General features: G+C 46.3%; 1 protein-coding gene across 1 annotated transcript; it reads right to left on the reverse strand.

Annotated features, from left to right (window-relative positions):
- Positions 1–6,533: 6,533 nt before the first annotated feature.
- LOC122931841 (fatty acid-binding protein 1, liver-like) lies at positions 6,534–9,094 on the reverse strand. Its single transcript, XM_044286271.1, has 4 exons — positions 8,987–9,094; positions 8,267–8,439; positions 7,894–7,983; positions 6,534–6,587 (listed from the first exon to the last, which is right to left on the reverse strand). Exons 1-4 carry the CDS (start codon positions 9,051–9,053, stop codon positions 6,534–6,536), a joined length of 384 nt encoding a protein of 127 aa, XP_044142206.1. The 5' UTR covers positions 9,054–9,094.
- Between the last annotated feature and the right edge of the window lie 2,239 nt (positions 9,095–11,333).

Consider the following 11,333-nt stretch of genomic DNA (forward strand, 5'->3'; position numbering starts at 1 on the left):
ATATAAATGGCCCACCCTGTACATTCCATCCTATCTGTCAATCACTATCCCTAAGAAACTCAACTCCGTAACCGGCCCAACCGTCTTATCTTTTGCCAACGGGACCCCAAAACCCCCAAACAACGACTCCAACGTATGTAACAGCAACCCACACACCCTAGAACCCGGGGGACCAATACATAAGAAATCGTCCAGGTAATGAATAATAGATTCACAACCCGACGAATCCGCCACCGCCCACTCCAAAAGCTAGCTAAATGCCTCGAAGTAAGCGCACGACAGGGAACAGCCCATAGGCAAACACCTATCCACAAAAAATTCCCCCCCCAAAAACACCCTAACAAGTGTAAACAATCCGGATGTACCGGCAGCAACCTAAACGCTGCCTCAATGTCAGTCTTTGCTAACAGCGCCCCCCTCCCAAATTTCTTAACCCACTACACTGCCGCGTATAATGAGGTATAAACCACCGAACACAAGGCCGGGTCTATACCGTAATTGACCGACGAGCCCTTTGGAAATGACAGATGATGGATAAGCCGAAACTTATTCATCTCCTTCTTCGGAACCACCCCCAACGGTGACACCCGTAAATTCGGCAATGGTGGGTCCAAAAATGGGCCCGCCATCCTGCTTAGACTGACCTCCTTCCTAAGTTTTTCTGCCACGACCTCCGGATGTTCCAACGCCAACCTCAAATTTTTTCTAACCAACACTGCCTCGCTCTGAAAAAACGGGATCCTAAACCCAACTGAAAACCCGTCCCACAATAATGTTGCCGCTTCCCTATCCGGATACCTGTCTAGAAACGGGCCCATCCTTTCCAGACGTACCGGCGCCTCCCCCTTTGCTATTGAAATCCCCCCCACCCCTTTGTCTGCTGCCCCTAAAGCACCGCACCGCACCGTGTGACCTCCCACAGACCGAGCATTCGTGCTTAAATTCACACTTAGCCCCGAATTTACAGGTTCTGTCATTAAATGTGAAACAAAGGCCCCTCGCTGACGCTGATGCAACGTTTTACTGCCCTCCGCCTCCTGAATCCCCCCGAAAGGACTGGCCTTGTCTAACCGGCGCAGTAACTGCAAGGCTATATCCTTATGATCCCACCTTATTTCAGGACGCACCGCCTTCCGCTGCCTGAACTGTTCGTCGTACCGCAACCACGCTATCCCCCCATACACCCTGTACGCCTCACCAACTGCATCCAAATAGCAGAACAACAGCACTCCGGCGCCTTCTCCCCTATCACGCTTGCCAATATCGCGAACGCCTGCAACCAGTTTGCAAATGTCCGCGGTATCAGGCGATACCTCCGCTTCTCCTCCTCCTCCTTCTTACCCTCATCCCTTCTTACCCTATCCAGGTTAAATTTATCCAACGGGAGCAAAGAAAAAATTTCAACATACTCCCCTCCAAATCTTTTCCCTCACCTCCTGTTTTAAATGTGCCCCCAATAGGCCTTCAAAACAAACGTAGACTTCCCCTCTCGCCCTATCGTCCATCCGAACCGTCTCCTTCTCAGCCGCGCCCCCCGCCTGCGTGTGCACTGACGATACTGCAGACCTGACCCCCGAACTGGCCCCCCCCAACCACGTTCGCTCCACCCGCGGGCCCGGACACCCCCCACGCCGGCAACAGAGACGTCCCCCCCCCCCGTACCCCATCCTGCAAGCAAACCCGCCAGCCCCCCCAACAACTGCCCTAAACCCCTGCTAAGACCTAATGGGGGCCCCCCAACACCCCCAGCCCCCCCCCACTACCTGAGCCAACGTCCCCCATTATGCCTCACCTGGCTGCCTGGGTGCTGTGTCCCCACCAGCCGCAGATCCTAACTCCAGCAGACTGATCCTCTGCGTCGTCGCCTCTTCTTCCAGTCCCCTAGCCAGGCCCAGGCTAGAGACGTCAGGCCTTCCATCTTCCCAGGCTTGTACAGAGGGGGCAGAGCTTCTTCCTCCCTGCAGCACGGCTATCAAAGACAGGCCCTGCCGGATGCCATCGGAACTGCAGCAGCCCCGTTCCTCCCGATGTCCTGCACACGCTGGGGGGTCTCAACCTCTGATCCTGGGCTGGAGACCCGTGCACCTGGTCCCGCTCCCACGCCGTCCATCTCCGAAGACCGAGGTGACCGGGCCCGGCCACCTCGCAGGCTCCGCCTACTAGTCGGATTCCTCCCACGCCGGGTAGTACTGGAGGAAGTATTGTAGGAAGCGGTCCCCGCCGACCCCCGGCGTGGAGGGTCCTTTGAGGGGCTCCGTTTGCGGCGCTGAGCCCGGGGGGGGGTTTGGGATACCTGTGGGCTGTAGCGCGCCGGCGGCCTGGCCCGGTTAATTATTGGCTGAGGCATGGCTGGAGCCTCAGCCGCCCCCTGAAGCATCTGCCGCACCTGCGCCTGAATCCATTCGGCACCGCAGACCTCCGCTGCTGCCCTCAGCTGGCTAATGGTCGCCTCAAGCTGCTCCATGTCAGGTACCCCTAAAGAAAACACAGACACCGAGCTTGGGATAAATCGGCCACAGCAGCCGTCTTTTATTAACATATAAAACATAATATATTAAATAACAATTCCCCCGAGGGGAGGTCCTTGAAGCCCCTAAACAACTGCAAATACCCCACCGGGTGAGCCATCTTGCCTCCAGCCGTTGCCCACCAGCTCAGAAGCACCACTGAATGGCCCCTTTTAAATCCGCCACCACTGGGAGTCCAGCCCCAACCATGGAGCCCTCCCAGCATCCTCCTCTGTGAATATGACCAACTTCAAGAACCTCCCCCCGCCACAGCCACCGTGACAACCTAAAACAAAAAAACTCCCATGCACCCCTTCACCCCGGACCTTTCCCCTCTATCCCCATAAACAAAGGGAGGATGTGCGGGGGCTCTTTTCCAGCTACCCAAAATGACCCCTTTCTCTTCCTAACTCCCACTATTTAACCCCTTAACCACTCCCCCTACACTTAAACCACCCAATCCCCCTTAACCACAGCCCCTTAATCCCACCCCCTTTAAACCCATCCTATTACTCACTAACTGGGGTCTCCCTAAACCAAACCCCCATCATGATGGCCTCCCCTAAAGGCTACACCCCCCAGTCCGGCCATAACTTAATGCTGCACCAAAATGCATTTGTGGAGAGTTTCCTGCTTTCCACTCTTTAGTCTTGCTATGTGAAGATATGTGCCCCCTTCACAGTAATCATGCTTACATGTGCCCCCTTCACAGTAGTAATGCTCAAATGTTCCCCCTTCACAGTAGTAATATTCAAATGTGCCCCGTCACAGTTATAATGCTCACATGTGCCCCCTTGACAGTAGTAAAATTTAAATGTGCCCCCTTCACAGTAATCATGCTTACATGTTCCCCCTTCACAGTTGTAATATTCAAATGTGCCCCCTTCACAGTTATAATGCTCACATGTGCCCCCTTCACAGTAGTAATATTCAAATGTGCCCCCTTCACAGTAATCATGCTCCCATGTGCCCCCTTCACAGTAATAATGCTTGCATGTGCCCCCTTCACAGTAATCATGCTTACATGTGCCCCCTTCACAGTAGTAATGCTCACATGTGCCCCCTTCACAGTTGTAATGCTCACATGTGCCGCCTTCATGGTAAAAATGCCCAGATGCACCCCCTTTACCGTAAAAATGCCCAGATATTTGCTGCTTTACAGCAGTAATGCTCTCACATGCCCCTCATAGTGTTTGCATTTCTTTCTGGCATAGCTACCTGGTTCTGGCCCGCAAAATTTATACCATGTCTAGTGCGGCCCTCAGACGAAAAATGGTTGAGCACCACTGTTCTAGACCATTCAAGCAATAGCGCCATGTAGCATGGTCAACTGCAACCACCAAGCTTCAGTGCACTCCCTATCACCGTGGAGCACAGTGGAGCTCAGAATTTATGCTCCCTAATAGTATGTCTTTGGACAGTGGAAGGAAAAGATAATACCCGAGGAAACCCACACAAATACGGGGAGAACTTACAAACTCCAGGCAGATGTTGTCCTTGAGTTGTATTAGAACCTAGAACACCACTGCTAACCACTGGGCCACCATCCTGCCCATGTGAGATAGGATGTCCATGTTAGATGCTGTAAAACCCATTTAATTATTAACAATATTGAGACACTCCTATTCTGTCTGTATTAGAGAAGATGCCTGTATTCTACAGTAGATTTGGACTTGGCTAATACCTATCAGAAGCTTTCTTCTGCTTCAATCCTTCTTTTGTAGACTTGTGCATTGACTTCCAGTTCATGGATCTTTGCTCATGCCCATGAACTTCAACTTTCCCTCTTCTTTCATGACATCTTCTCACTCCCGTCTCCGGGATGCACCTGCTCGACAGAACTCATAGCCCCAGACCATTAGACTTGTTACAGTCAAGCCTATGTTGCAGACCTTCATTACTATTTATGGCCAACATACAACCTTCTCTGGTCAGATATCTTTCTGCCACTCCTATAGACTAGAATGGAGAAAGCTAGAAGACATTTATGGCCATTAACGTCCATGGTGAAATTACCATTGGTGTAAAAAAAAAAAATTTCAAAGCAAATATTTCTGACATTCATTTCTCTTTTATGGGAATACCTTTAAAAGGAAGGACTCGTAAAATACTGTATTTCATATTTCTTCTATGTAGACAATATTGTACATTTATTTTTGGACATGTAAAAGGAGTATTCCAGTGTCATAAATCCTCAAGATGAGTCACCATTATCAGATCAGTGGGGGTCTGACCCCTGGTACCCCCTGCCGATCAACTGTTTGAAGGGGCAGGATAATTAGAGCTTCATCTGCCATTCCAGTGAATGGGACAAAAAGCTGTAATTACCCCGCACTGCCACTACAATGCACAGTAGATGCAGCAAAGAGCATGCAGTGCTCCCACAAGTGCCACTGCCCCTTCAGACAGCTGATCAGCAGGGGTACTGGGAGTTGGACCTCCGCCGATCTGATATTGATGACCTATCCTGAGGACAGGTCATCAATATCATGTGACCGGAATACCCCTAGGCCTCTGCTGTGGATCAGGACCAACATCTATTAGCAGTGGCGTAGCTATAAGGGAAGCAGGGGAAGTGGATGCTTTGGGGCCCGAACTCAGAAGGGGCCCACTTAGGAGGAGAACTAAAAGATTTTATTGTCAGGGGCCCCTCAACAGTATTATTATACAATGACATTATTTATAGTGACACTGTAGAAAATGGATGGAGTGGCTACAGGGCCTTGTCTGAGAGAGCAAGGGGTTGCAAAGAAGTTGCTGGGGGAGGGGGGCCCGTTCAACAATTTGTTCTGGAGCCCGGTCATTTCTAGTTACACCACTGTCTATTAGCTAGAACATACAGCACCAGTGGCGTAACAAGAACTGACTGTGGTCCCCAGCAAATTTTTGAATGCTCCCCCCTAGCAACCTCTTTGTGACCTCCCATGCAACCATCACTCATGGGGCTAGTCAAGATCGCTCTCTCAGACCAGGCTCGACAGCCGCTCAGTCCGTTTCCTACAGTGTCATTGTATATATTATCATTGTATAATATTAAGGAGGGGGCCCTGATAATAAAATCTTTTAGTCCTCCTTCTGGGCGGGTCCCCCATAGTAGCCGCTTGTCCTGCTTCCACTATAGCTACACCTGTACAGCACCTACACAGTGCGGATGTAGCCTTATCAAATCATGAATGTACAATTACAAATAATATATTCATCAGCTTAAAGGGGTTGTCTGTATTCAGAGCTGAACCTGGACATATCTCAGTTTTCACCTCAGATATGAGCATCGGAACATTTCATGCTCCGATGCTCTCCCTTGTCCCGCGCTGTATCGCTCAGGGCAAGGTCTGTTTGTTTATATTTTTTACATTGCTAGGCGGAGGCTTCTGCCTAGCAGTGTTCCCAGTGACATCACCGGCACTGATGGGCAGGCTAGGGCAGCGCTAAAGACAGCCCATTAGTGCCGGTGATGTCACTGGGAACACTGCTAGGCGGAGGCCTCTTCCTAGCTTACTCATGGAGAGCCCGGTACGTTATAGGATCTCCAAAAAAAGCTCTTGCCCTGATTGATTCAGCACAGGGCAAAGGAGAGGATCAGAGCATGAAATCCTCATATTAGTGGGAAAGCCTGGGTGAAAATGGTGATATGTCCGGGTTCAGCTCTGAACCTGGACAACCCCTTTAAAATCCAGTAAATTAAAAACAGGAAAATATGCCCAAGGGATCAGGATTTAGGTGTGCATTCTGCAGCAGCAAAAAATGATGTATTATATGCTGTAATACCTTGGGGCGGTGTGCATATTGTTTCACACAAAGGTAGATGTCTAGGGAGCTGATGCTTTTCATACTTTTATTATTATTTAATAATTTTATTTGATTTTCAACTTTTTGGCTGCAAAAACACCCCATCGAGAACATTATCAATAGGATAGGCTATTTCTGTATGCTTTATCATATAGAAACCACGAGACAAGTTTTCTGGTTTTCCATGGAATGTATTTATTTTACACAGTAAAAGTAAAAAAAGATTTCTTCTCTCCTTTATGCGATCTTCTTGCTCACTCTCTTGTAGACGAGGTCCTTCAGAGTCATTGTCTAAAAGATAAAACACAATTATCTTAGAAATGCAGCCGTGTAATATTGTACCTGAACGCACTTGCAATATAAGGATTGTAGGAAGATCCTGAATTGGTACTAATTAATTAAAAGACTGAGACTATTATAGGGCATCAGAGTACTAACAGGTATATAGTTATCTCAGTAGACTAAATGACCATTCTATTACTAAGAAGGGACCATGCACCAAAAAATATATTCCAAAACATAGAATACACACCCACCAAAAGACACAATTAGGGTTGAGCGAATCGAACTCCATGAAGTGGAATTATTTTCCGAATTTCAGGGAAAATTCGAGTCACTGCGAAGCCAAATTTTCTCATGCTTCATGGTAGCGAATCGATTCTCCCTGAATGGTGGTAACATTTTTAAAAAATCATACTTATCTCACCTGTTTGAGCGTGAAGAACCGGCCGCCGCCATCTTGATTAAAGATCTTGCCATATGATGTCACCATTCTGGCCGAAGTGATTATCACGGGCCACGCAAGATTTTGTGCTAGATCTTCAATCAAGATAGCGGCGGCCGGCTCTTCACGATCAAATGGATGAGGGTAAGTAGGATTTTATTTTATTTTTTTTAAATTTGACACTGTGTTATTGCTGTCAGATGCCGCGATTAGCTTAAAACGCAGCATCTTAGGGGTACAATGGCGATGGGTGGTGCAATTGCCGCTCCCTGTCATTGCATCCACTACTTTTTTTGTAAAATTCGGTGAAGCAGCCAAATCGAATTTTTCAATTCTTCGCTCATCACTAGACACAATACTATTAATGGAGAGATAAAAGAGATAATAAATTATAATTGAAGCCCAGGGCTAATATATAAATGGGGCCCATATGGACTAATCCCTAAGGTAACGCCAGTATAAGACAAGGTTTACAAGGGGTGGCTGCCGATTGTGGCCAAAAACTTGCCTTTGCGGCCAATGGCTGCATTGTTTTGAAGGTAAGACCTCAGCTTTACCTATAAAATTGTGTGGCCATTAGGCATGGTTTTGACCACATGCAGCACCAGCATCGTGTGAGCCTGACCAAATACTGGACTGCAATAGTCCCAAAAAATATAAAAATAAATCAAGCTAAATCTATATCCATGAAGGGAAGATGGACTATATCTGATACCTGGGAACATTCCAGTCCTCTGAGGACATTGCCACAAGACTTTTGATGAATCTCTGCTTATATTAAATTTCGCAACTATGCGATCTATGACAGCTTTTGATTTTTCAGTTACATAACTATTCATCTTTGATCATTTTAAGCTGCTGAAGAAAACTCACATTGGTCAGAATGTCTCCTGAAATTTCTGTAACGGAAGTGACGGCTTTCAGTTTCACGACCAGCTTGCCATCCACAAGATTAACTGTAGTCTACAAAGAACAAAAGTGTTAGTTACTTGTTACCCTAAAGTTCTAATGTACCTGACAAATATACAATACCTCAGAGCAACGTCCCCAAATTCAAGGGTTGTTTAGGATTAGAACAACATGGTTGCTTTTTTCCATAAACAGTGCCTCATCTGTCCACCGGTGGTATGTGGTATTGCTTCCCAGCCTTGTTCATTTCAATAGAGCTGAGGTGCAATATCAGGCAAAACCAAGGACAGTTGTGGCCCTGTTTCTAGAAAAAGAAAAAAAAAAATGTTATCCTTACCAGGATTTTTTCTTCAGTGAGTGTCTCCAATTCTGACTCTACACCAATGTCAAATTCATTATGTAGGACCTTGGGGCCTGTAGTCACCGTGACTGCTAAGTGATTTCCGTTCTGCTCAATCTTTGTTACACTCTTGATATCTTTTGCTTTCTGGATAAGATCATCAGGAACACCTGGAACCAAAAACATTAAAAATCAACCCAAAGATCCTGGGAAACCTTCAAGATATGGCTGGACCCTTCAGAGGTAAGATCTGACAACATCTTTTCTATATTCTTCTTCTCGATAAGTCCAAGAGAGAAATGTTCACAGTTGCAAAATACCTCAAGAATGTGAATCTCTTGACAATAAGACATTAATACAATCTCCAAACAACCATACCTAATGTGCAAAATGGAAGACATTTTCACAGACGCCATAACTATGAGGAGAAGCAGGTCTAAATTGGGGGTCTCAACTGCTATAATAGGAAGACAAGTTATGCTCAAATAGTTCTGTAGCATATCTAAACTAAGACAATCCAGCACCATTGATCTAAGACTAGTGACATCAATGGTCATCGATCAGTGACATCACTAGTGTGCACTCCTTAGTTAAGAATCTTCAGTGAAGGCATCCTTGTTACTCGTTCCCTAAGGTTTTGGATGCTCCTGCATGAAACAACTGACTTCTAGGCTGTTTCACCTCATCCAGTGCAGCTTGAATGTCTTTGTTACTTACCAATGGCTTTCATGAAAGGCTCAAAATTTTCCTGGGACTGCAGCTCATAGGTTCCAGCGAATGACATTTTGGAGAGAAGTCTTCGGCTACAATGCGAGTGACGGAGAGAGATTAAGTGAATGAGGACATCAGTTGAACTAGAGCTTAAATGGTTTGACTTATCAGGCTGATCAGAGGTGAGGTGATGTCATCTCTGCCTTTATTGCTTGGTACACACATTAAAGTTTGCCTTGCAGGGCAATGGTCATGCTGACCACAATGCAATAGCTCTCAGTGGTAATCTGCGCTTGCTGGTATCAAAGCCAATTCTAGCAGATAAAAAGTTTTCTGTTCGTATAGCGAAAAAGTCTTAAATTACATCATCTGGTTATTTCCTCCTCCTTGTATTTGCATTTTAGAGGATTGTGTTATACTGTATGCACAGTAGCTATGTATATCTTATCACTATAAACATATGACCAAGTATGTGAAAACTTGATCGACGCTCCTATAGGAACTTGTTTCCACCCAAAAAGCATAGGTGCTAATGTGGATGGAGTTGGTCCCGACTTTGTAGCTAGAACAGTTTCCACTCTTCTGAGTAGACTGCCTACAAGATTTAGGAGTGTGATTTTTGGGGTCAGGCCCTGATGTTTGACGAGAAAGTCTGGCTTGCAATGAACACTCCAATTCTTCCCAAAGGTGTTGGATGGGGTTGGTCAGCCATCCAAGTTCCTCCACACCAAAGTCATCACATTGTGTCTTAATTGGGCTCACTTTGTTCACAATCATGCTTGAACAGGAAAGGACCTTCCCCAAACTGTTACCACAAAGTTCTGTATTCTGTAAAATTTCTGTGCATGCCATAGAATTAACATTACCTTTCACTGGAAATAGAAGGCAAAATCATGAAAAACAGTAAGCACTAAGCATTAGTGTTGATCGAGCATGCTCAGCCAAACATTACTATGCTTGAGTCAGTGTATTTAAATGTAATTTAGCATCTATTTCTGAAAAGTTTCAGCTGGGATTTGAACTCCGAGCCGCTTGTACATTAGAGGTAAGGAGCTTATCCACTCAGCTATGAAGCTGAATGCTACACTGTGTCAGAAAAACCTCATAGTAGTTTCTGATGTAGTGAGTATTCCTATTAAGCAGAAGACATTTTATATTTCTGTGCAGTTTAGCATGGAGCTCTGTAGTGTAGTGGTTAATGTCCTTGCCTCTAATGTGCAAGGTTGGGAGTTTGAATCCTGGCTGAAACATTTCAGGAATAGAGATTGAATTTATATGTAATTTTTTTTTTTTGTAATTGTAAAAAATTTATGGCACAAAATAAATGTCTAATAAATCACTGAAAAAAACACCAAACAGATATACCACTGACTATACTAGCTGGTCATACAAGCAGATAATAAAAGCTGAGACTTTTGCCAATATATTCCTGTCAGGAAGATATCGGAGCCCATCATGCCCCAAGTCACGGTCACTCAGCATGGCAAGGGGTCCTACGCCACTGGGGGCCCGTCCGGACCGCATTCATGTTTTTTTTTATTTATTTTTATTAACACACACACGCACTGGCAGCCAGGCCCGCCCGCCCAGTGTAGTAGGCGGGGCGTAGGTGGGCGGTCCGCGGCTCGGGCCTGGCTGGGGATTGGGAAGCCAAGGAGTAGTCAGGTCATGTGCTCCGCCTCCTTGTCTCAGTCTCCCGGCGGCCGGCGTCACGCGCCTGCTCCGCCTGCTTCTAAAGTGGGAGGAGCATGCGCGTGCGGCGTGACGGAGTGAGTGACGTCACGCTGCCGCCGGCTGCCTATTTTGAATGTGAAGAGTGGGAGCCTGCCTGCCCGCCCGTGCCCAGTGTGCCTAACTGCCCATGCCCAGTAGGCCAGAAGTGAATGGATTCTGATGATCTTCTTTTCTGCACTGCCAGCAGTCTGCCACAGTAAAAAGAAAAAGTCTGGAGTGGAGAGGAGTCCTGACTGTCCCCGACTCCCCAGTAAGTTAGTGAAGTGTCAAGTGATAGATAAGGATTATTAGATAGTAGTATACATACTAGTACATACTTTGCACAAGTTTATTATTTACAACTTAAAGGGAACCTGTCACCAAAGAAATCGCTTATTAAGCTGTTAATACTATTAACAGCTTAATAAGCGATTTTTTTTGGTGACCGGTTCCCTTTAAGTTGTAAATAATAAACTTGTGCAAAGTATGTACTAGTATGTAGTACCTTATAGTGCCGCATAGTAGTTTCCTAATGCACTTTTTCTTCGTTTAGCCGCATTTAGCCTCCTTGAGAAATCAATGTTTTATTCAGTCGCTGCCCCGTGCTTCAAGTCAGGTTTGAAGTCAAGGGGGCAGCGGC

The sequence above is a fragment of the Bufo gargarizans genome, chromosome 1, assembly GCF_014858855.1.
Source record: "Bufo gargarizans isolate SCDJY-AF-19 chromosome 1, ASM1485885v1, whole genome shotgun sequence".
In the NCBI taxonomy this organism is placed as follows: domain Eukaryota; kingdom Metazoa; phylum Chordata; class Amphibia; order Anura; family Bufonidae; genus Bufo; species Bufo gargarizans.

What these genes read in the sequence shown, in the direction of transcription:
- LOC122931841 (XM_044286271.1), bottom strand. Translation starts at nt 9,053, where the DNA reads ATGTCATTCGCTGGAACCTATGAGCTGCAGTCCCAGGAAAATTTTGAG. An exon ending in GCCTTTCATGAAAGCCATTG is followed by an intron (nt 8,440 to 8,986) that starts GTAAGTAACAAA and finishes TTTTGGTTCCAG; the next exon opens with GTGTTCCTGATGATCTTATC. An exon ending in CAGGAGACATTCTGACCAAT is followed by an intron (nt 6,588 to 7,893) that starts GTGAGTTTTCTT and finishes TTTATCTTTTAG; the next exon opens with ACAATGACTCTGAAGGACCT.